Genomic DNA, 27,253 nt, shown 5'->3' with positions numbered 1-27,253 from the left:
ATAGTCTTGTAGTATTGGATTTCAATAGTCTTGTAGTATTGGATGTCAATAGTCTTGTAGTATTGGTTTCAATGGTCTTGTAGTATTGGATGTCAATAGTCTTGTAGTATTGGATGTCAATAGTCTTGTAGTATTGGATGTCAATAGTCTTTTAGTATTGGATGTCAATAAACTTTTAGTATTGGATGTCAATAGTCTTGTAGTATTGGATGTCAATAGTCTTGTAGTATTGGATGTCAATAGTCTTGTAGTATTGGATGTCAATAGTCTTGTAGTATTGGATGTCAATAGTCTTGTAGTATTGGATGTCAATAGTCTTGTAGTATTGGATGTCAATAGTCTTGTAGTATTTGATGCCAATAGTCTTGTAGTATTGGATGTCAATAGTCTTGTAGTATTGGATGTCAATAGTCTTGTAGTATTGGATGTCAATATAGATACCTTGATTTCCCAGAGTAGAGGCGGTTCAGCTGGGCTGAAAGTCACTAGAGACATGATGGATGATAGAAGGCTCTGCTCCCCTGTAGACTTCAGCACGACCTGAGAAAGAAAAAGCGAGAGCCTGGTACCAAAGTTTCCCCTCTAATTTATGCCCTCTTTGTATTACTTAAGTCTTGAGTGACAATGCTGTATCGGCTTTGTTATGAAAAGTGGCCTCTCAATGCAAGTTAGCCATTTAATAGTGTAGCTGATGTTTATTGAACATCAATTAAGTTTCAGCTTTCAGAATATACTTTTAGTAGCTGTAACTTAATTTAGTTACTTAATTCTTCTTTTTTAAATTCAATGGCACTTTTTTCCTGAATAAAGGTTAGCTCTTCTGCTCAAAGCGGTAATCACACCAGTTTACTTCTGGTTGGCAGACGGAAACCTTGGCCGACAAAAGAAAAAACAAAATCATCCATTAAAAATCATTACCTGGGTACCAGAGCCTAGATTCACTGGACGAGAGAAGTCTGGAGGCACTTGCACCCAGGGTAAAAAATCATCAGAGATTGTTGCATATTGACCGGAAGTAAGTGTGCTAGTGTGATTACCACTCTAATAGAAGTGTCATCATTTTGAAAAATCAAACTATCACAGTGTCCCTTAAAAAAATAGCTGATCTGTAATATGGATAGAATTCTACAGTGATTGAAGCAAATATACTTCGCTACAGAATGTTAAGACTTCAAATTGCTACCTTGTACGCGTCCATAAGCTGTGTTTGTATTGCGTCTATGCCATTCTTCAAGCGTAGGCCAGCCCGCATAAGGCAGTCAAGTAGGTACTGAATGCAACTGTCCCTGGATAACGAAAATAACGGGTAAGTCAATAGATCAGCCCACTGTCCTTGGAAATGGAACAATCCCTGGATAAAGGAAATAACGGGTTAGTCACTAGATCAGCCCAATGTCCCTGGAAATCGAACATACAGGGACAATTTTGCAAGTGTGCCAACCTTCTACTTAGCTGTTGTGGTGAGCAGCTTCACTACCGCAAAGTAACTACGATGAATTTCTATGTTTTTCTTCCACTTGCGCAGGGTATAATAGACAGGGAAGTAGGCTTGGGCACACAGCAGGGCAGGAAAATAGAAACTTGGCAAATGCATAATTATTCCTGTATATTCCATTGTTTCCTTTTTTTTACTTTGCAGACAACAATGGTAACAAAAACTCAACTAAGTCCTCCTCTCTCACCATCATCCCATCTAGAGACAAAACACGTTTCAATGTATTCAGTTATGCTTGTTTCTGAGACCTTTGCTGTCGAATATCTAGTGTCAAAACTAGATAATAAATCAAATCCCTTTGTCTGTGAAACATCTTTTTTAGTTAATTAAAAGAAATAAGTTAGCTAATATACCTTTTTAAACATAGGTTTATCAAGACAAGCACATACGACCAAAATGTGACACATACTTACTTGTACCAGCTAGGAAGAGAACATAGGGCTTTCATCCACAGTTCTAACACGCTAAGCGGGCTAGGCGAGCTACGGAAATGACAGTGGTCCACATGACACTGAAAGGAAAGTAGGAAAGTGATAAGAACTTAAAGAAACAAAAGCTCGGTTAGGCTGTCCATTCCATATATAATGTACTATATACAATATACTTTGAGTCTGTATACGATTTACAATTATGAGATGCAATTCTTAAAATAATTAAGGGAATTTCGAGAAAAGCTGCTGCTAGATATGTTGCTGTATTAATGTTTTGTTTGAGGGTTAGGAACTTAGAGTTTGGAAGTGAAATAGAAAGTTGCCGAAATCACTTGACTACTCATATGAAGCTCTCACCTGAATAACGCCAGCAATCCTTGCACTGAATTCCCCAGCGGTTGGGTATAACAAAAGTTTCTCAGCGTAGCCCGCATTCTCTCCATCCAGCTGACACAGTCGATGAAGTATGCGGGTAAACCTTTAGCAGATGGTCAGAAAACGGGTCAAAGGGATGAAGTATGATGTATTTCTGGGGGTATTCTTGTTTTCACATTTAGGACTACCATCCAAATTATGGCTACTTCTCTGCATTGAGCTGGCCAAAATTTGGGTTAAGTGTTTGAATACATGATAAGTTTACCAAAGCAGTGCACTAAAGGGCCAGAGTATGTTAAACTAAGCTATATTGGGCTAGTTATATAACTCAACTAAATAGCGAAACTTACCGTGAGTCCTGGACTAGTTTGTCAGGGAAGGGTAGGAACATGGGTAGCGTGTTGGCGATAAGTCGCAGGGCGGCGCCAAAGCATCTTTCGTTAATCAAAACCCCAAGGTATTCCAAACCCTCGGTCACAAACAGATCAGGGCTTTGAAAATATGAGACATAATGTTATTTAAAGAGGAGTAGAACTCTAGAGGAAATATTACCTCCGATACCAAAACGATGCTGTTATGTCCTATTGCAAACTAGTGAGAGCTAAACATAATGTTGTATCCTAGGTGAAACAAACGTAATGTTGTTGTCATAGTGTGAACCAAACCCAACGCTGTTATTTTCTAGTGTGAACAAAACGGTTGTTATGGCCTAGTGTGAACAAAAGGTAATGTTGTTATGTCATAGTTAGAACCAAACTGCCAGGCCTGTGGCCAGGGGGGGGGGGGGGGGTTGGAAAGAATCCCTCACTAGAACTGGAAGTCTGTTCTAATGACGAAAATTGAGTACCACTGTAAATTTGGGCGAACAACCAAAGATATAATAGTCAACTAGCCTTACCTAACCCTAATAGTTGTCATCGACAGGGCACCGTATCTCAACTAGCCTTAGTGGTCATCGACAGGGCACCGTATCTCAACTAGCCTTAGTGGTCATCGACAGGGTACCGTATCTCAACTAGCCTTACCTAGCCCCAATAGTGGTCATCGACAGGGGAACGTAGCTCCACTAACCTTATCTAGCCCAAATAGTGGTCATCGACAGGGCACCGTATCTCAACTACCCTTACCTAGCCCCAATAGTAGTCATCGACAGGGCAACGTATCTCACCTAGCCTTATCTAGCCCCAATAGTGGTCATCGACATGGTAACGTAGCTCAACTAGCCTTACCTAGCCCCAAAAGTGGTCATCAACAGGGCAACGTAGCTACACTAGCCTTATCTAGCCCAAATAGTGGTCATCGACAGGGTAACGTAGCTCCACTAGCAATACCTAGCCCAAATAGTGGTCATTGAAATGGCAACGTAGCTCCACTAGCCTTACCTAGCCCAAAGAGTGGTCATCGACAGGGCAACGTAGCTCAACTAGCCTTACCTAGCCCCAAAAGTGGTCATCGACAAGGCAACGTAGCTCCACTAGCCTTACCAAGCCCCAATAGTGGTCATCGACAGGACAACGTAGCTCAACTAGCCTTACCTAACCCCAAAAGTGGTCATCAACAGGGTAACGTAGGTCCACTAGCAATACCTAACCCCAATAGTGGTCATCGACAGGGTAACGTAGGTCCACTAGCAATACCTAACCCCAATAGTGGTCATCGACAGGGTAACGTAGCTCCACTAGCCTCACCTAGCCCAAATAGTGGTCATCAACAGGGCAAGGTATCTCAACTAGCCTTACCTAGCCCCAATAGTGGTCATCGACAGGGTAACGTAGCTCCACTAGCCTCACCTAGCCCAAATAGTGGTCATCAACAGGGCAAGGTATCTCAACTAGCCTTACCTAGCCCCAATAGTGGTCATCGACAGGGTAACGTAGCTCCACTAGCCTTACCAAGCCCCAATAGTGGTCATCGACAGGGCAACGTAGCTCAACTAGCCTTACCTAATCCCAAAAGTGGTCATCGACAGGGCAACGTAGCTCAACTAGCCTTATCTAGCCCAAATAGTGGTCATCGATAGGGCAACATAGCTCCACTAGCCTTATCTAGCCCAAATAGTGGTCATCGACAGGGTAACGTAGCTCCACTAGCAATACCTAACCCCAATAGTGGTCATCGGCAGAGCAACGTAGCTCCACTAGCCTCACCTAGCCCAAATAGTGGTCATCAACAGGGCAACGTATCTCAACTAGCCTTACCTAGCCCTAATAGTGGTCATCGACAGGGCAACGTAGCTCAACTAGCCTTACCTAGCCCCAAAAGTGGTCATTGACAGGGGAACGTAGCTCAACTAGCCTTACCTAACCCCAAAAGTGGTCATCGACAGGGCAACGTAGCTCAACTAGCCTTACCTCGCCCCAAAAATGGTCATCGATAGGGCAACGTAGCTCCACTAGCAATACCTAACCCCAATAGTGGTCATTGACAGGGCAACGTAGCTCCACTAGCCTTACCTAGCCCAAATAGTGGTCATCGACAGGGTAACGTAGCTCCACTAGCAATACCTAACCCCAATAGTGGTCATCGGCAGAGCAACGTAGCTCCACTAGCCTCACCTAGCCCAAATAGTGGTCATCAACAGGGCAACGTATCTCAACTAGCCTTAGCTAGCCCCAATAGTGGTCATCGACAGGGCAACGTAGCTCAACTAGCCTTACCTAGCCCAAATAGTGGTCATTGAAATGGCAACGTAGCTCCACTAGCCTTACCTAGCCCAAAGAGTGGTCATCGACAGGGCAACGTAGCTCAACTAGCCTTACCTAGCCCCAAAAGTGGTCATCGACAAGGCAACGTAGCTCCACTAGCCTTACCAAGCCCCAATAGTGGTCATCGACAGGGCAACGTAGCTCAACTAGCCTTACCTAACCCCAAAAGTGGTCATCAACAGGGTAACGTAGGTCCACTAGCAATACCTAACCCCAATAGTGGTCATCGACAGGGTAACGTAGGTCCACTAGCAATACCTAACCCCAATAGTGGTCATCGACAGGGTAACGTAGCTCCACTAGCCTCACCTAGCCCAAATAGTGGTCATCAACAGGGCAAGGTATCTCAACTAGCCTTACCTAGCCCCAATAGTGGTCATCGACAGGGTAACGTAGCTCCACTAGCCTCACCTAGCCCAAATAGTGGTCATCAACAGGGCAAGGTATCTCAACTAGCCTTACCTAGCCCCAATAGTGGTCATCGACAGGGTAACGTAGCTCCACTAGCCTTACCAAGCCCCAATAGTGGTCATCGACAGGGCAACGTAGCTCAACTAGCCTTACCTAATCCCAAAAGTGGTCATCGACAGGGCAACGTAGCTCAACTAGCCTTATCTAGCCCAAATAGTGGTCATCGATAGGGCAACGTAGCTCCACTAGCCTTATCTAGCCCAAATAGTGGTCATCGACAGGGTAACGTAGCTCCACTAGCAATACCTAACCCCAATAGTGGTCATCGGCAGAGCAACGTAGCTCCACTAGCCTCACCTAGCCCAAATAGTGGTCATCAACAGGGCAACGTATCTCAACTAGCCTTACCTAGCCCTAATAGTGGTCATCGACAGGGCAACGTAGCTCAACTAGCCTTACCTAGCCCCAAAAGTGGTCATTGACAGGGGAACGTAGCTCAACTAGCCTTACCTAACCCCAAAAGTGGTCATCGACAGGGCAACGTAGCTCAACTAGCCTTACCTCGCCCCAAAAATGGTCATCGATAGGGCAACGTAGCTCCACTAGCAATACCTAACCCCAATAGTGGTCATTGACAGGGCAACGTAGCTCCACTAGCCTTACCTAGCCCAAATAGTGGTCATCGACAGGGTAACGTAGCTCCACTAGCAATACCTAACCCCAATAGTGGTCATCGGCAGAGCAACATAGCTCCACTAGCCTCACCTAGCCCAAATAGTGGTCATCAACAGGGCAACGTATCTCAACTAGCCTTACCTAGCCCCAATAGTGGTCATCGACAGGGCAACGTAGCTCAACTAGCCTTACCTAGCCCAAAAATGGTCATTGACAGGGCAACGTAGCTCAACTAGCCTTACTTAGCCCAAATAGTGGTCATCGACAGGGTAACGTATCTCAACTAGCCTTAGCTAGCCCCAATAGTGGTCATCGACAGGGCAACGTAGCTCCACTAGCAATACCTAGCCCAAATAGTGGTCATTGAAATGGCAACGTAGCTCCACTAGCCTTACCTAGCCCAAATAGTGGTCATCAACAGGGCAACGTATGTCAACTAGCCTTAGCTATCCCCAATAGTGCTCATTGACATGGCAACGTAGCTCAACTAGCCTTACCAAGCCCCAATAGTGGTCATCGACAGGGCAACGTAGCTCAACTAGCCTTACCTAACCCCAAAAGTGGTCATCGACAGGGCAACGTAGCTCAACTAGCCTTATCTAGCCCAAATAGTGGTCATCGATAGGGCAACGTAGCTCCACTAGCCTTATCTAGCCCAAATAGTGGTCATCGACAGGGTAACGTAGCTCCACTAGCAATACCTAACCCCAATAGTGGTCATCGGCAGAGCAACGTAGCTCCACTAGCCTCACCTAGCCCAAATAGTGGTCATCAACAGGGCAACGTATCTCAACTAGCCTTACCTAGCCCTAATAGTGGTCATCGACAGGGCAACATAGCTCAACTAGCCTTACCTAGCCCCAAAAGTGGTCATTGACAGGGGAACGTAGCTCAACTAGCCTTACCTAACCCCAAAAGTGGTCATCGACAGGGCAACGTAGCTCAACTAGCCTTACCTCGCCCCAAAAATGGTCATCGACAGGGCAACGTAGTTCCACTAGCCTTATCTAGCCCAAATAGTGGTCATTGACAGAGTAACGTAGCTCCACTAGCAATACCTAACCCCAATAGTGGTCATCGGCAGAGCAACGTAGCTCCACTAGCCTCACCTAGCCCAAATAGTGGTCATCAACAGGGCAACGTATCTCAACTAGCCTTACCTAGCCCCAAAATGGCCATTGACAGGGCAACGTAGCTCAACTAGCCTTACTTAGCCCAAATAGTGGTCATCGACAGGGTAACGTAGCTCAACTAGCCTTACCTAGCCCCAAAATGGCCATTGACAGGGCAACGTAGCTCCACTAGCCTCACCTAGCCCCAATAGTGGTCATCGACAGGGCAACGTAGCTCAACTAGCCTTACCTAGCCCCAAAATGGCCATTGACAGGGCAACGTAGCTCAACTAGCCTTACTTAGCCCAAATAGTGGTCATCGACAGGGTAACGTATCTCAACTAGCCTTAGCTAGCCCCAAAATGGCCATTGACAGGGCAACGTAGCTCCACTAGCCTCACCTAGCCCCAATAGTGGTCATCGACAGGGCAACGTAGCTCAACTAGCCTTACCTAGCCCCAAAATGGCCATTGACAGGGCAACGTAGCTCAACTAGCCTTACTTAGCCCAAATAGTGGTCATCGACAGGGTAACGTATCTCAACTAGCCTTACCTAGCCCAAAAATGGCCATTGACAGGGCAACGTAGCTCCACTAGCCTCACCTAGCCCCAATAGTGGTCATCGACAGGGCAACGTAGCTCAACTAGCCTTACCTAGCCCCAAAATGGCCATTGACAGGGCAACGTAGCTCAACTAGCCTTACTTAGCCCAAATAGTGGTCATCGACAGGGTAACGTATCTCAACTAGCCTTAGCTAGCCCCAATAGTGGTCATCGACAGGGCAACGTAGCTCCACTAGCCTCACCTAGCCCAAATAGTGGTCATGGACAGGGCAACGTATCTCAACTAGCCTTACCTAGCCCAAATAGTGGTCATCAACAGGGCAACGTATGTCAACTAGCCTTAGCTATCCCCAATAGTGGTCATCGACAGGGCAACGTAGCTCAACTAGCCTCACCTAGCGCAAATAGTGGTCATTGACAGGGCAACGTGGCTTCACTAGCGTTACCTAGCCCCAAAAGTAGTCACCGATAGGGCAACGTAGCTCCACTAGCCTTACCTAGCCCAAATAGTGGTCATTGACAGGGCAACGTAGCTCCACTAGCCTCACCTAGCCCAAATAGTGGACATCGACAGGGCAACGTAGCTCAACTAGCCTTACCTAGCCCAAATAGTTGTCATCGACAGGGCAACGTAGCTCCACTAGCCTCACCTAGCCCAAATAGTGGTCATCGACAGGGTAACGTAGCTCCACTAGCAATACCTAACACCAATAGTGGTCATCGGCAGAGCAACGTAGCTCCACAAGCCTCACCTAGCCTAAATAGTGGTCATCGACAGGGCAACGTATCTCAACTAGCCTTACCTAGCCCCAAAAGTTGTCATTGACAGGGGAACGTAGCTCAATTAGCCTTACCTAACCCCTAAAGTGGTCATCGGCAGAGCAACGTAGCTCCACTAGCCTTACCTAGCCCCAAAAGTGGTCATTGACATGGCAACGTAGCTCCACTAGCCTTACCTAGCCCAAATAGTGGTCATCGACAGGGCAACGTAGCTCAACTAGCCTTACCTAACCCCAAAAGTGGTCATCGACAGGGCAACGTAGCTCCACTAGCCTTACCTAGCCCCAATAGTGGTCATCGACAGGGCAACGTAGCTCAACTAGCCTTACCTAGCCTCAAAAGTAGTCATCGATAGGGCAACGTAGCTCAACTAGCCTTACCTAGCCCCAATAGTGGTCATCGACAGGGTAACGTAGCTCCACTAGCCTCACCTAGCCCAAATAGTGGTCATCAACAGGGCAAGGTATCTCAACTAGCCTTACCTAGCCCCAATAGTGGTCATCGACAGGGTAACGTAGCTCCACTAGCCTCACCTAGCCCAAATAGTGGTCATCAACAGGGCAAGGTATCTCAACTAGCCTTACCTAGCCCCAATAGTGGTCATCGACAGGGTAACGTAGCTCCACTAGCCTTACCAAGCCCCAATAGTGGTCATCGACAGGGCAACGTAGCTCAACTAGCCTTACCTAACCCCAAAAGTGGTCATCGACAGGGCAACGTAGCTCAACTAGCCTTATCTAGCCCAAATAGTGGTCATCGATAGGGCAACGTAGCTCCACTAGCCTTATCTAGCCCAAATAGTGGTCATCGACAGGGTAACGTAGCTCCACTAGCAATACCTAACCCCAATAGTGGTCATCGGCAGAGCAACGTAGCTCCACTAGCCTCACCTAGCCCAAATAGTGGTCATCAACAGGGCAACGTATCTCAACTAGCCTTACCTAGCCCTAATAGTGGTCATCGACAGGGCAACGTAGCTCAACTAGCCTTACCTAGCCCCAAAAGTGGTCATTGACAGGGGAACGTAGCTCAACTAGCCTTACCTAACCCCTAAAGTGGTCATCGACAGGGCAACGTAGCTCAACTAGCCTTACCTCGCCCCAAAAATGGTCATCGACAGGGCAACGTAGCTCCACTAGCAATACCTAACCCCAATAGTGGTCATTGACAGGGCAACGTAGCTCCACTAGCCTTACCTAGCCCAAATAGTGGTCATCGACAGGGTAACGTAGCTCAACTAGCCTTACCTCGCCCCAAAAATGGTCATCGACAGGGCAACGTAGCTCCACTAGCAATACCTAACCCCAATAGTGGTCATCGACAGGGCAACGTAGCTCCACTAGCCTCACCTAGCCCAAATAGTGGTCATCAACAGGGCAACGTATCTCAACTAGCCTTACCTAGCCCCAATAGTGGCCATCGGCAGGGCAACGTAGCTCAACTAGCCTCACCTAGCCCAAATAGTGGTCATTGACAGGGCAACGTGGCTCCACTAGCGTTACCTAGCCCAAATAGTGGTCATTGACAGAGTAACGTATCTCAACTAGCCTTACCTAGCCCTAATAGTGGTCATCGGCAGAGCAACGTAGCTCCACAAGCCTCACCTAGCCCAAATAGTGGTTATCGACAGGGCAACGTATCTCAACTAGCCTTACCTAGCCCCAATAGTGTACATCGACAGGGCAACATATCTCACCTAGCCTTACCTGGCTCCATTAGTGGTTATCGGCAGAGCAACGTAGCTCCACTAGCCTCACCTAGCCCAAATAGTGGTCATCGACAGGGCAACGTATCTCATCTAGCCTTACCTAGCCCCAATAGTGGTCATCAACAGGGCAACGTATCTCAACTAGCCTTACCTAGCCCCAATAGTGGTCATCGACAGGGCAACATAGCTCGCTAGAGGTCCTTTGGCTTTAACCCCATTCACAACATTCACTAGAGAGTGCTCAGAGAACAAGTCCATGGGCTCGTCACATGACAACATTCGCGTCAGACCAGCAAACCCGGCGTCAGCGCTTTGATCTGAGTAAGTAAACATCAGACCACATTAAGACAGGTTCACCCTCGCTATCCTTTAGCGAGGTAAAACATCCGCCCCTAAAGATACTGTTTCCAGTTCCTGTCCATTCTCTCGATGTGTGATGCTCAAACCCCAATATTGTATTTATGTGAAAAGACCAAAGGCTATTTTATAAACGCGTGTGTTATCCACGTTGAAAAGACCAAAGGCTATTTTATAAACCCGTGTGTTATCCACGTTAAAAAGACCAGAGGTTATTCTATAAACCCGTGTGTTATCCACGTTGAAAAGACCAAAGGCTATTTATAAACCCGTATGTTATCCACGTTGAAAAGACCAAAGGCTATTTTATAATCCCATGTGTTATCCATGTTGAAAAGACCAAAGGCTATTTTATAAACCCGTGTGTTATCACTGTTAACCCGTTTGTTATCCATGTTAACCAGTGTGTTATCCATTTTAACTCGTTTGTCATCCATGGTGAATTTACGTGTTTTTACCTTCTAGTGTCCTATCAATGGGGTGTGTCTGCTGTCTAAAGCCCATGACGGGCGCGGGTAGGTCGGTCTCGTGGAGTCTGAGCTGGAGGGCCACTTCCCATAACCAGTCGTACAGGGTCTGTTCATGGTTTTGCTGCATGAGTCGATTGTATGAGGACGTCGCGATCTGAGTCACCTGGTACAAAGCCAAACATCTTTATTGATTTTTTTTATTCTTGATATATAAAACAATCAACTTTATACCTTATTTACCAAATATCACTACACTTTCCCAAACAGCCTACGAACTTGGTATTATGCGGGGATGGCAAAACAGCGGCTGACAGAGGCTATTTGACATTCAAAATGGATCAGCATAGTCCAGAAGTGCATCCCGGAAATGTCGAAAACATTAATAAACCCTGGAAAGCTACTTGCTATCTGAATAATACTGACACTTTTTACGGATTCCTTCACGGCCAAAAAGCCCCCCAAAAAAACTATTGCACATCCATTTAAAAATATGGAACAGTGATCATCGAAGCCAACCAACGATACTTATACAAACCTGCTGTAGGAAGCTGGCATCGGCAGCAAAGTTCTCGTGCGCAATACCCCCGGGCCTGAGGGGTAGTCTGAGAGCTGATACCTCTACAAGCATGACGGATACGGCACGATGCCATGAACGATCCAGGAAGAGCTGACTGCTTTCACCGGACTGAAAGCACAATGGTTATCATTGCGTATCATTTCTACTCTTAGCCTGCAGACTATCTCATACGGTCTTAACCTAGGCTGATCTCGTCTGCCACAAATACAATTTATTTTAGGTCACAGTTAAACGAATACAAATGAGACAATGAGACACAAAGAGTGCAAATATCTCAATCACGGTCTCAATCACGGTCTTAAAGACAACGAAAATAACCAATAACATTGTTTCAAAAGAAAATAGAGAAAGAGGGGTGGTCATAAACATTTTTAACAGAATGCTGATTTTGATTGGAACGCTGGACAAAACTTATATAGTTATAGTAGCAGACAGACAGAGACAACAGCGGCGCAACTTATGGGACACCATACGAAAATGCAAAAATAGTTAGCCCCTTTCTTTGTGACAAGAGTCAGACGTTAGGCCTAGATACATAACTCCCGAAAAAGGGTCTAAAAATCTTTCCGGAGTTTCTCCCAAAAATGTCTAAAAATCCCGAATTTGTCTCTAAAAATCCTGATTTCTCCCCTAAAAATCTCGAATTTTCTTTTCTTCTTCTTCATAAATATGCCATCCCTACCTTAATGTTGTGTTTTTTATATATTGTGTATGTATAACTGCGCAATTCAGCATTATTCGCATCGAAAGAAATAACTTTCCACGATTTACACGTTTTACAAACTAAACTAACTTCTAAACACTGACTCTCCTACCATTGAAGCAAACAAGCCAACAAGGCATTCTGGGGATATGACCAAAGCCGCTGACCGGTACTTTTTGTATGACAGTGACTAAATAGCCAAGCAATTGACGTCCGGTTTAGTTGAAAGAGTCACACTTCTACCGAAAATCGGCAGTATTTGGTAGGAATTTTACCTAATTTTACCTTGACTCTAAAAATCCTAAAAAAATCCGGAATTATGTATCTAGGCCTATCAGACGTCCACCCCTCTTCCTAACGTCTGTAAAACACCTTGAGACCATAGAGATACCATCGGAAGGGTATCATTGTGGTGTTACCTCGTCACAGCCCCAGTTCATGTTTTTGAGCACGTATCTTGCAAGCTGGTGCTGAGGGGAGGTGAGGTCAGTCTTGAGAAGCCAACTGCGGATGAGATCCATGTCTGACGAGCAAGGATGCCATACATGGACAGGTAGGCCACTGAACATGTACACGCACACCTGAGAAAAAGGAGACAGCAAGCTCTTGGTAGGAGGGTTAAGCAATGACAACAGCAAGCTTAAAGTAGGAGGGTTAAGCAATGTTGACGGTAAGTTCATGCTAGGGGTCTTAGGCCATAAAGAAGTCAACGGCAGAAAACAATTAGAAACTCATAGAATCACACATGAAATTCACTCTGATACATTCCATCCGTTTTTTCAACAAACCACGAAGTGAAAACACTAAGTTTAAATGATGGAAAAGTTTTGTGGTGCACCACCTTGTTAAATGTCTACATTCCCCACCCTTCCTACGCCGACTAGCCTCCCGAGCTATCCAAGTTTTAAAGGAACAAGACCTACCTTGCCAACTGTTTCTATCGTTTCAGACACTTTTCTGAGTAACACAGAAATGATGAAAGGATGGAAGCCGCACAGGGTACCCAACAGGTCACGCCCAGTCTTGGAACTGAAATCTCGTGTTTGGTTTGTAATAAAAGACACCTGAAAATATCCGGGAGAATTACTGTTGGCAATCAGCTAGCAACAGCCTTTTTCCAAGTATGCACAGTGACCGCCTTTTCGACCACTATTTAGATATAAAGATGTTTAATTGTTGACTGGATAGTGCTATGTGTACTTTTATTGTTTTGTTTCTTATTATAGTATATTGATTATAAGTGGGGATCAGTATATGTGCTAAGCTGCAGGGAACCGATCTTAAGAATACTACCTCGTAGTAACTCATTTTCAGAGCGTTGTTCAAATTATAACATCATTAATGTGATTTATTTTTTTGTTTCCATAGCGCCAACAAAGGCCACATATGTTTTTCTACAGCTTGTCTGTATCATTTCTAGTTATTTCTGTATAATACCATTTCAGTAGGTCATCGAGCTGGGTTGGTTTTTTCTCAAGAGATGGTAGCAAGGCTGGAAAGATTAGGAAGATAGGGCTCAAGTATTACAGGGGGTTACTACCTCGTAGACCTCTAAGGTGACAGCCTCGATGAAGTCCCGATCATGTGCCTCCCGGGAGGTGGCCATGTTCGTGAAGGTAGTAAGGAGAAACACGGCTTCTGACTGAGACATCTTGGTCAGCTGATCCGTGAACTCGCCATAATGCTCTGGAGGACAGCCAAAACAACAACAATAAAGACTGCAATAAAATTTATGGAAAAATGAGAAGTACATTTAAGGTAATAAACCTGATTGAATTGCTTTAAAATTCGGAATAGTTCACAGTAAAACCGCCGGCTCCATTTTATTGGTTAAACTTTGAATAATGCATTTTCAAATATTCGAAAAATGGTGAGTGACTACCTATATCATTGATCATGGATAGAATCAAAAAGCCAACTGTCGTTATCTCGTACCAGAACAATGAATACAATACACCATTGATCATGAATAGTGCAAACAAAGCGTCACATGATAAACGTCAGAGCGGCTACGAATATGCATAAGAGACACCAAATGGTTGTGGCAAATTATCATAAATGAAATGTTCATAGTCATAATACACAATACACACATAAAACACTTAACTGTTTGGCAAATTAAAATGAACAAAATATCAAAAACTATAAAGTTAGTGTTCTAATGAATGTCCAGTTTAGCTTAGCACGCATTCATAGATCGATCATGGTAGGTAAAGCAATATGGGTAAGACATCGTAAATTAAAAAAGGTTTTATTGACGCATCCATGTAACATAAGCATACCTTGGAGCATCGTTCTCCATTCTTGCATTTCCGGTTTCGTTCTACCACTTTCCAGTAAAAGGGAAGGCACATTGGAGATATCTTTGTGCAAAGCCCAAAAGAGTCTCCACAGGGCATGTGAAGAAACACTGTTGAAAGGCATGTCGGCAAGGAACTGCCATGCACCCAGTCTGCAAACAGGTTAAACAGCCAATATACACCACTCAACATTATTTACAGTACCTGTGTGTGCATTTATAATCTGCTGTGCTGCTCTCATTGATTATCTGCTGTGCTGCCCTCATAAAGAACTGTTTACTTGTGTGCATTGATTATTTGCTGTTTCCCTCATAAAAAAAACTGTTTACATTTGTGCGTTGATTATCTGCTGTGCTGCCCTCATAAAGAACTATTTACCTGTGTGCATTGATTATCCGCTGTGCTGCCCCTCATAAAGAACTGTTTACCTGTGTGCATTGATTATCTGCTGTGCTGCCCTAATAAAGAACTGTTTACCTGAGTTCATTGATTATCTGCTGTGCTGCCCTCATAAAGAACTGTTTACCTGTGTGTATTGATTATCTGCTGTGCTGCCCTCATAAAGAACTGTTTACCTGTGTTCATTGATTATCTTCTGTGCTGCTCCCATAAGGAACTGTTTAACTGTGTGCATTGATTATCTGCTGTGCTGCCCTCATAAAGAACTGATTACTTGTGTTCATTGATTATCTGCTGTGCTGCCCTCATAAAGAACTGTTTACCTGTGTTCATTGATTATCTTCTGTGCTGCTCTCATAAAGAACTGTTTACCTGTGTGCATTGATTATCTGCTGTGCTGCCCTCATAAAGAACTGGTCCACCTCCACCTGCAGTCTCTGGATGCTCAGCTGTTGGTCAAGGGGGTAGATCTGAGGGAGGGATACTTGTGTGTCACCACAAACATTAAGCCGCCAGCTACGGTAGTTTGACCAATGATCAAGAACATACTGCACCACTTGTCTACATAGAAAAAGAGTACAACAATTAGGGAGAATGTGGTTGCCACTTTAAAATGGGAAAAAACGACCTGTGACACCGCATTGTCATTGGGCCCTCTGTCTCAGTGTGTTAAAAATCGATAATTATTTATAATTCTTTACATTCAGTTAGTAATACAGCAAATGATAGCACATTCTGGCTTTAATTACTGGACTTGTATTGCTGTAGGTAGAGGGTGAGATGAGAAACGCAGTGATAAGCATCCAAAACGCTGGATTCAAAAGAGTATGCCATGTATAATATAAAGAACGGTAATATTGCATACCTTAGCCACTAGAGTATCTCTACACACCTGATGGTCCTACCGACGCGTTTGATGAAAGCTCTGTACCGGACTTTCTGATAGGTTATGAAGGCCTGTCCCATTATGTGCACGATGCAGGAGGCGAACGCTAGCATGCGCATGATGTCGCGGCTTGTGCTACTCTCTACCATGTACAGATTCTCAGATAGACTGTCATCTGAAATAACATACATCAGATGCAAGGGAGAAGATGCATATTGAACTTGAAGGGGTGAAATGAGCATGCCTTACCATCAAGGTTAGGGTCCATCTTGAGAAGGTGTTTAAAGACAGCATCAAATGGAAATTGGTTGAACACACTGGCTAGATCGCCCTCCTGAAAAAGCATCCAGCTGCTCTCTACATCTTCATCCTAAAAAGAAAAGTGACAAAGACTTTCTTCAACAGGACTCCTACATACCAGAAAACAATGAAATGAGCCCTTCCTATAGCACGACCACTGAACAAACAGTTCTTTTGTAGGGATTCTAGATATCAGATATTTCACTTAGCAAACTCTCAAAACGCTTGATTTAGAAATATCTCAACATTCCCGACTATCGGGAAAACACGTGATTCAGTAGAATCTCAACATTTCAGACAATTGGGAAAACACTTGATTCAGTAGAATCTCAACATTCCAGACTATTGGGAAACACATGATTCAGTAGAATCTCAACATTCCAGACTATTGGGAAAACACGTGCTTCAGTAAAATACCAACATCCCAGAATGTTGGGAAATACATGATTCAGTACAATTTCAACATTCCAGACTATTAAAAAACACGTGATTCAGTAGAATCTCAACATTCCAGACTTCTGGGAAACACATGATTCAGTAGAAACTCAAAATTCCAGACTATTGGGAAAACACGTGATTCAGTAGAATCTCAACATTCCAGACTAATTGGAAAACACGTGATTCAGTAGAATCTCAACATTTCAGACTATAGGGAAAACACATGATTTAGTAGAATCTCAACATTCCAGACTATTGGAAAAGCACACGATTCAATAGAATCTCAACATTCCAGACTATTATTAAAACACATAATTCAGTAGAATCTCAACATTCCAGACTATTGGGAAACACGTGATTCAATAGAATCTCAACATTCCAGACTATTATTAAAACACATAATTCAGTAGAATCTCAACATTCCAGACTATTGGGAAACACGTGATTCAGTAGAATCTCAACATTCCAGACTATTGGGAAACACATGATTCAGTAGAATTTCAACATTCCAGACTATTGGGAAAACACGTGATTCAATTGAATCTCAACATTCCAGACTATTGGGAAAAACGTGATTCAGTAGAATCTCAACATTCCAGACTATTGGGAAACACATGATTCAGCAGAATCTCGAAATTCTAGACTATTGGGAAACACATGATTCAGTAGAAACCAAACATTCCAGACTATTTGGAAAACACGTGATTTAGTAGAAACTCAACATTCCGGACAATTAGGAAACACATGATTCAGTAGAAACTCAACATTCCGGACTATTGGAAAACACATGATTCAGTAGAATCTCAAAATATCAGACTATTGAGAATACACGTGATTCAGTAGAATCTCAACATTCCAGACTATCGGGAAAACATATAATTCAATAGAATCTCAAAATTTTCAGACTATTGCAAAACACGTGATTCAGTAGAATCTCAACATTTCAGACTATTGGGAAAACACATGATTTAGTACAATCTCAACATTCCAGACTATTGAAAAAAACACACGATTCAATAGAATCTCAACATTCCAGACTATTGGGAAAACACATGATTCAGTAGAATCTCAATATTCCAGACTATTGGTAAAACACATAATTCAGTAGAATCTCAACATTTCAGACTATTGGGAAATACATGATTCAGTAGAATCTCAACATTACACACTATTTGGAAAACACGTGATTCAATAGAATCTCAACATTCCAGGCTATTAGGAAAACACGTGATTCAGTAGAATCTCAACATTCCAGACTATTGGGAAACACATGATTCAGTAGAATCTCAACATTCTAGACTATTGGGAAACATATGATTCAATAGAAACTCAACATTCCAGCATATTGGGAAAACACGTGATTCAATAGAATCTCAACATTTCAGACTGTTCGAAAACACATGATTCAGTAGAATCTCAAAATATCAGACTATTGAGAATACACGTGATTCAGTAGAATCTCAACATTCCAGACTATCGGGAAAACATATAATTCAATAGAATCTCAAAATCTTCAGACTATTGGAAAACACATGATTCAGTAGAATCTCAACATTCCAGACTATCGGGAAAACACGTGATTCAAAAGAATATCAAACATTCCATACTATTGGGAAAACATGATTCAGTAGAATCTCAACATTCCAGACTATTAGGAAACACCTGATTCAGTAGAAACTCAACATTCCAGACTATCGGGAAAACACATGATTCAGTAAAATCCCAACATTCCAGACTATTGGGAAAACACGTGATTCAGTAGAATCTCAACATTCCAGACTATTAGGAAACACTTGATTCAGTAGAATCTCAACATTCTAGACTATTGGGAAACAGAACATTCCAGACTACTGGGAAACACATGATTCAGTAGAAACTCAACATTCCAGACTATTGGGAAAACACGTGATTCAGTAGAATCTCAACATTCCAGACTATTGGGAAAAACACATGATTCAGTAGAATCTAAATATTCCAGCATATTGGGAAAACACGTGATTTGGTAGAATCTCAGCATATCAGACTATTGCGAAAACACATGATTCAATAGAATCTCTAAATTTCCAGACTATTGGGAAACACATGATTCAGTAGAATCTCAAAATTCCAGACTATTGGGAAAACACGTGATTCAGTAAAATATTAACATTCCAGACAATTTGGAAAACACGTGATTCTGTAGAATCTCAACATCTCAGACTATTGGTAAAACACATAATTAAGTAGAATCTCAACATTCCAGACTATTGGGAAAACACGTGATTCAATAAAATCTCAACATTCCAGACTATTGGGAAACACATGATTCAGTAGAATCTCTACATTCTAGACTATTGTGAAACACATGATTCAGTAGAATCACAACATTAAAGACTATTGGGAAAACACGTGATTCAGTAGAATCACAACATTTCAGAGTATTGGGAAACACATGATTCAGTAGAAACTCAACATTCCAGACTATTAGGAAACACATGATTCAGTAGAAACTCAACATTCCAGACTATTGGGAAAACACGTGATTCAGTAGAATCTCAACATTCCAGACTAATGGGAAAAACACATGATTCAGTAGAATCTCAACATTACAAACTATTTGGAAAACACGTGATTCAATAGAATCTCAACATTCCAGGCTATTAGGAAAACACGTGATTCAGTAGAATCACAACATTCCAGACTATTGGGAAACACATGATTCAGTAGAATCTCAACATTCTAGACTATTGGGAAACATATGATTCAATAGAAACTCAACATTCCAGCATATTGGGAAAACACGTGATTCAATAGAATCTCAACATTTCAGACTGTTCGAAAACACATGATTCAGTAGAATCTCAAAATATCAGACTATTGAGAATACACGTGATTCAGTGGAATCTCAACATTCCAGACTATCGGGAAAACATATAATTCAATAGAATCTCAAAATTTTCAGACTATTGGAAAACACATGATTCAGTAGAATCTCAACATTCCAGACTATCGGGAAAACACGTGATTCAAAAGAATATCAAACATTCCATACTATTGGGAAAACATGATTCAGTAGAATCTCAACATTCCAGACTATTAGGAAACACCTGATTCAGTAGAAACTCAACATTCCAGACTATCGGGAAAACACATGATTCAGTAAAATCCCAACATTCCAGACTATTGGGAAAACACGTGATTCAGTAGAATCTCAACATTCCAGACTATTAGGAAACACTTGATTCAGTAGAATCTCAACATTCTAGACTATTGGGAAACAGAACATTCCAGACTACTGGGAAACACATGATTCAGTAGAAACTCAACATTCCAGACTATTGGGAAAACACGTGATTCAGTAGAATCTCAACATTCCAGACTATTGGGAAAAACACATGATTCAGTAGAATCTAAATATTCCAGCATATTGGGAAAACACGTGATTCGGTAGAATCTCAGCATATCAGACTATTGCGAAAACACATGATTCAATAGAATCTCTAAATTTCCAGACTATTGGGAAACACATGATTCAGTAGAATCTCAAAATTCCAGACTATTGGGAAAACACGTGATTCAGTAAAATATTAACATTCCAGACAATTTGGAAAACACGTGATTCTGTAGAATCTCAACATCTCAGACTATTGGTAAAACACATAATTAAGTAGAATCTCAACATTCCAGACTATTGGGAAAACACGTGATTCAATAAAATCTCAACATTCCAGACTATTGGGAAACACATGATTCAGTAGAATCTCTACATTCTAGACTATTGTGAAACACATGATTCAGTAGAATCACAACATTAAAGACTATTGGGAAAACACGTGATTCAGTAGAATCACAACATTTCAGAGTATTGGGAAACACATGATTCAGTAGAAACTCAACATTCCAGACTATTAGGAAACACATGATTCAGTAGAAACTCAACATTCCAGACTATTGGGAAAACACGTGATTCAGTAGAATCTCAACATTCCAGACTAATGGGAAAAACACATGATTCAGTAGAATCTCAACATTACACACTATTTGGAAAACACGTGATTCAATAGAATCTCAACATTCCAGGCTATTAGGAAAACACGTGATTCAGTAGAATCTCAACATTCCAGACTATTGGGAAACACATGATTCAGTAGAATCTCAACATTCTAGACTATTGGGAAACATATGATTCAATAGAAACTCAACATTCCAGCATATTGGGAAAACACGTGATTCAATAGAATCTCAACATTTCAGACTGTTCGAAAACACATGATTCAGTAGAATCTCAAAATATCAGACTATTGAGAATACACGTGATTCAGTAGAATCTCAACATTCCAGACTATCGGGAAAACATATAATTCAATAGAATCTCAAAATTTTCAGACTATTGGAAAACACATGATTCAGTAGAATCTCAACATTCCAGACTATCGGGAAAACACGTGATTCAAAAGAATATCAAACATTCCATACTATTGGGAAAACATGATTCAGTAGAATCTCAACATTCCAGACTATTAGGAAACACCTGATTCAGTAGAAACTCAACATTCCAGACTATCGGGAAAACACATGATTCAGTAAAATCCCAACATTCCAGACTATTGGGAAAACACGTGATTCAGTAGAATCTCAACATTCCAGACTATTAGGAAACACTTGATTCAGTAGAATCTCAACATTCTAGACTATTGGGAAACAGAACATTCCAGACTACTGGGAAACACATGATTCAGTAGAAACTCAACATTCCAGACTATTGGGAAAACACGTGATTCAGTAGAATCTCAACATTCCAGACTATTGGGAAAAACACATGATTCAGTAGAATCTAAATATTCCAGCATATTGGGAAAACAAGTGATTCGGTAGAATCTCAACATTCCAGACTATGGGGAAAACACGTGATTCAAAAGAATATCAAACATTCCATACTATTGGGAAAACATGATTCAGTAGAATCTCTACATTCCAGACTATTAGGAAACACCTGATTCAGTAGAAACTCAACATTCCAGACTATTAGGAAACACATGATTCAGTAGAATCTAAATATTCCAGCATATTGGGAAAACACGTGATTCGGTAGAATCTAAATATTCCAGCATATTGGGAAAACACGTGATTCGGTAGAATCTCAGCATATCAGACTATTGCGAAAACACATGATTCAATAGAATCTCTAAATTTCCAGACTATTGGGAAACACATGATTCAGTAGAATCTCAAAATTCCAGACTATTGGGAAAACACGTGATTCAGTAAAATATTAACATTCCAGACAATTTGGAAAACACGTGATTCAGTAGAATCTCAACATCTCAGACTATTGGTAAAACACATAATTAAGTAGAATCTCAACATTCCAGACTATTGGGAAAACACGTGATTCAATAAAATCTCAACATTCCAGACTATTGGGAAACACATGATTCAGTAGAATCTCTACATTCTAGACTATTGTGAAACACATGATTCAGTAGAATCACAACATTAAAGACTATTGGGAAAACACGTGATTCAGTAGAATCACAACATTTCAGAGTATTGGGAAACACATGATTCAGTAGAAACTCAACATTCCAGACTATTAGGAAACATATGATTCAGTAGAAACTCAACATTCCAGACTATTGGGAAAACACGTGATTCAGTAGAATCTCAACATTCCAGACTAATGGGAAAAACACATGATTCAGTAGAAACTCAACATTCCAGCATATTGGAAAAACACGCGATTCCATAGAATCTCAACATTCCAGACTATAGGAAAACACATGATTCAGTAGAATCTCAAAATATCAGAATATTGAGAATGCACGTGATTCAGTAGAATCTCAACATGCCAGACTATTGTGAAAACACGTGATTCAGTAGAATCTCAACATTCCAGAGTATTGGGAAACACATGATTAAGTAGAAACTGAACATTCCAGACTATTAGGAAACACATGATTCAGTAGAAACTCAACATTCCAGACTATTGGAAAAACACGTGATTCCGTAGAATCTCAACATTCCAGACTAATGGGAAAAACACATGATTCAGTAGAAACTCAACATTCCAGCATATTGGGAAAACACGTGATTCAAAAAAATCCTAACATCCCAGACTATTGGAAAACACACGATTCAATAGAATCTCAACATTCCAGACTATTGGGAAAACACATGATTCAATAGAATCTCTAAATTTCCAGACTATTGGAAAACACATGATTCCTTAGAATATCAACATTCCAGACTATTGGGAAAACACATGATTCCTTAGAATCACAACATTTCAGAATATTGGGAAAACACGTGATTCAGCAGTATCTAAAACATACAGACTATTGGAAAAACACGTGATTCAGTAGAATCTCAACATTCCAGACTATTGGGAAACACATGATTCAGTAGAATCTTAACATTCTAGACTATTGGGACAGACATGATTCAGTAGAATCTCTACATTCTAGACTATTTGGAAACACATGATTCAATAGAAACTCAACATTCCAGACTATTAGGAAACACATGATTCAGTAGAAACTCAACATTCAAGACTATTGGGAAAACACGTGATTCAGTAGAATCTCAACATTCCAGACTAATGGGAAAAACACATGATTCAGTAGAAACTCAACATTCCAGACTAATGAAAAAAACACATGATTCAGTAGAAACTCAACATTCCAGCATATTGGGAAAACACGTGATTCCATAGAATCTCAACATTCCAGACTATAGGAAAACACATGATTCAGTAGAATCTCAAAATATCAGAATATTGAGAATACACGTGATTCAGTAGAATCTCAACATGCCAGACTATTGGGAAAACACGTGATTCAGTAGAATCTCGACATTCCAGAGTATTGGGAAACACATGATTCAGTAGAAACTCAACATTCCAGACTATTAGGAAACACATGATTCAGTAGAAACTCAACATTCCAGACTATTGGAAAAACACGTGATTCCGTAGTATCTCAACATTCCAGACTAATGGGAAAAACACATGATTCAGTAGAAACTCAACATTCCAGCATATTGGGAAAACACTTGATTCAAAAAAATCTCAACATTCCAGACTATTGGAAAACACACGATTCAATAGAATCTCAACATTCCAGACTATTGGGAAAACACATGATTCAATAAAATCTCTAAATTTCCAGACTATTGGGAAACACATGATTCCGTAGAATCTCAACATTCCAGGCTATTGGGAAAACATATGATTCCTTAGAATCACAACATTTCAGAATATTGGGAAAACACGTGATTCAGTAGTATCTAAAACATCCAGACTATTGGAAAAACACGTGATTCAGTAGAATCTCAACATTCCAGATTATTGGGAAACACATGATTCAGTAGAATCTCTACATTCTAGACTATTGGGAAACACATGATACAGTAGAAACTCAACATTCCAGACTATTAGGAAACACATGATTCAGTAGAAACTCAACATTCCAGACTATTGGGAAAACACGTGATTCAGTAGAATCTCGACATTCCAGACTAATGGGAAAAACACATGATTCAGTAGAAACTCAACATTCCAGACTATTAGGAAACACATGATTCAGTAGAAACTCAACATTCCAGACTATTGGAAAAACACGTGATTCCGTACAATTTCAACATTCCAGACGAATGGGAAAAACACATGATTCAGTAGAAACTCAACATTCCAGCATATCGGGAAAACACGTGATTCAATAAAATCTCAACATTCCAGACTATTGGAAAACACATGATTCAGTAGAATCTCAAAATATCAGAATATTGAGAATACACGTGATTCAGTAGAATCTCAACATTCTAGACTATTGGGAAACACATGATTCAGTAAAATCACAACATTCAAGACTATTGGGAAAACATGTGATTCAGTAGAAACTCAACATTCCAGCATATTGGGAAAACACGTGATTCAATAAAATCTCAACATTCCAGACTATTGGAAAACACATGATTCAGTAGAATTTCAAAATATCAGAATATTGAGAATACACGTGATTCAGTAGAATCTCAACATTCTAGACTATTGGGAAACACATGATTCAGTAGAATCACAACATTCAAGACTATTGGGAAAACACGTGATTCAGTAGAAACTCAACATTCCAGACTATTGGGAAAACACGTGATTTAGAAGAATCTCAACATTCCAGACTAATGGGAAAAACACATGATTCAGTAGAATCTCAACTTTCCAGCATATTGGGAAAACACGTGATTCAGTAGAATCTCAACATTCCAGACTAATGGGGAAAACACATGATTCCTTAGAATCACAACATTTCAGAATATTGGAAAAACATGTGTATCAGTAGTATCTAAAACATCCAGACTATTGGGAAAACACACGATTCAGTAGAGTCACAAGATTTAAGACTATTGGAAAAAACACATGATTCAATAGAATCTCAACATTCCAGACTATTGGGAAAACACATGATTCAGTAGAATCACAACATTTCAGAGTATTGGGAAACACATGATTCAGTAGAATCTTAACATTCTAGACTATTGGGAAACACATGATTCAGTAGAATCTCTACATTCTAGACTATTGGGAAACACATGATTCAGTAGAAACTCAACATTCCAGACTATTAGGAAACACATGATTCAGTAGAAACTCAACATTCCAGACTATTGGGAAAACACATGATTCAGTAGAAACTCAACATTCCAGACTAATGGGAAAAACACATGATTCAGTAGAAACTCAACATTCCAGACTATTGGGAAACACATGATTCAGTAGAATCTTAACATTCTAGACTATTGGGAAACACATGATTCAGTAGAATCTCTACATTCTAGACTATTGGGAAACACATGATTCAATAGAAACTCAACATTCCAGACTATTAGGAAACACATGATTCAGTAGAAACTCAACATTCCAGACTATTGGGAAAACACGTGATTCAGTAGAATCTCAACATTCCAGACTAATGGGAAAAACACATGATTCAGTAGAAACTCAACATTCCAGACTAATGGGAAAAACACAAGATTCAGTAGAAACTCAACATTCCAGCATATTGGGAAAACACGTGATTCCATAGAATCTCAACATTCCAGACTATAGGAAAACACATGATTCAGTAGAATCTCAAAATATCAGAATATTGAGAATACACGTGATTCAGTAGAATCTCAACATGCCAGACTATTGGGAAAACACGTGATTCAGTAGAATCTCGACATTCCAGAGTATTGGGAAACACATGATTCAGTAGAAACTCAACATTCCAGACTATTAGGAAACACATGATTCAGTAGAAACTCAACATTCCAGACTATTGGAAAAACACGTGATTCCGTAGTATCTCAACATTCCAGAATAATGGGAAAAACACATGATTCAGTAGAAACTCAACATTCCAGCATATTGGGAAAACACTTGATTCAAAAAAATCTCAACATTCCAGACTATTGGAAAACACACGATTCAATAGAATCTCAACATTCCAGACTATTGGGAAAACCCATGATTCAATAGAATCTCTAAATTTCCAGACTATTGGGAAACACATGATTCCGTAGAATCTCAACATTCCAGGCTATTGGGAAAACATATGATTCCTTAGAATCACAACATTTCAGAATATTGGGAAAACACGTGATTCAGTAGTATCTAAAACATCCAGACTATTGGAAAAACACGTGATTCAGTAGAATCTCAACATTCCAGATTATTGGGAAACACATGATTCAGTAGAATCTCTACATTCTAGACTATTGGGAAACACATGATACAGTAGAAACTCAACATTCCAGACTATTAGGAAACACATGATTCAGTAGAAACTCAACATTCCAGACTATTGGGAAAACACGTGATTCAGTAGAATCTCGACATTCCAGACTAATGGGAAAAACACATGATTCAGTAGAAACTCAACATTCCAGACTATTAGGAAACACATGATTCAGTAGAAACTCAACATTCCAGACTATTGAAAAAACACGTGATTCCGTACAATTTCAACATTCCAGACGAATGGGAAAAACACATGATTCAGTAGAAACTCAACATTCCAGCATATCGGGAAAACACGTGATTCAATAAAATCTCAACATTCCAGACTATTGGAAAACACATGATTCAGTAGAATCTCAAAATATCAGAATATTGAGAATACACGTGATTCAGTAGAATCTCAACATTCTAGACTATTGGGAAACACATGATTCAGTAGAATCACAACATTCAAGACTATTGGGAAAACATGTGATTCAGTAGAAACTCAACATTCCAGACTAATGGGAAAAACACGTGATTCAGTAGAATCTCAACATTCCAGACTATTGGGAAACACATGATTCAGTAGAATCTTAACATTCTAGACTATTGGGAAACACATGATTCAGTAGAATCTCTACATTCTAGACTATTGGGAAACACATGATTCAATAGAAACTCAACATTCCAGACTATTAGGAAACACATGATTCAGTAGAAACTCAACATTCCAGACTATTGGGAAAACACGTGATTCAGTAGAATCTCAACATTCCAGACTAATGGGAAAAACACATGATTCAGTAGAAACTCAACATTCCAGACTAATGG

The 27,253-nt window shown here is 40.9% G+C and overlaps 1 protein-coding gene across 3 annotated transcripts in view; it reads right to left on the bottom strand.

Annotated features, from left to right (window-relative positions):
• Positions 1-27,253, bottom strand: part of LOC5502278 (ectopic P granules protein 5 homolog) — a 95,868-nt gene that overhangs the window by 38,462 nt on the left and 30,153 nt on the right. For all 3 annotated transcript variants that reach the window (XM_048725801.1, XM_048725802.1, XM_048725803.1), the window contains 15 exons: positions 16,198-16,318; positions 15,955-16,123; positions 15,435-15,623; positions 14,646-14,815; positions 13,904-14,049; positions 13,287-13,427; positions 12,783-12,944; positions 11,619-11,768; positions 11,072-11,246; positions 10,408-10,573; positions 2,652-2,792; positions 2,284-2,404; positions 1,909-2,006; positions 1,184-1,286; positions 442-540 (listed from right to left, as the gene is read on the bottom strand). In XM_048725801.1, the coding sequence (XP_048581758.1) occupies positions 442-540; positions 1,184-1,286; positions 1,909-2,006; positions 2,284-2,404; positions 2,652-2,792; positions 10,408-10,573; positions 11,072-11,246; positions 11,619-11,768; positions 12,783-12,944; positions 13,287-13,427; positions 13,904-14,049; positions 14,646-14,815; positions 15,435-15,623; positions 15,955-16,123; positions 16,198-16,318 (2,151 nt within the window). The remainder of the gene's footprint in view (positions 1-441; positions 541-1,183; positions 1,287-1,908; positions 2,007-2,283; positions 2,405-2,651; positions 2,793-10,407; positions 10,574-11,071; positions 11,247-11,618; positions 11,769-12,782; positions 12,945-13,286; positions 13,428-13,903; positions 14,050-14,645; positions 14,816-15,434; positions 15,624-15,954; positions 16,124-16,197; positions 16,319-27,253) is intronic.

The sequence above is a fragment of the Nematostella vectensis genome, chromosome 3 (assembly GCF_932526225.1).
Source record: "Nematostella vectensis chromosome 3, jaNemVect1.1, whole genome shotgun sequence".
Classification (NCBI taxonomy): Eukaryota; Metazoa; Cnidaria; class Anthozoa; order Actiniaria; family Edwardsiidae; genus Nematostella; species Nematostella vectensis.
This window is presented reverse-complemented; position numbering and strand designations above follow the sequence as displayed.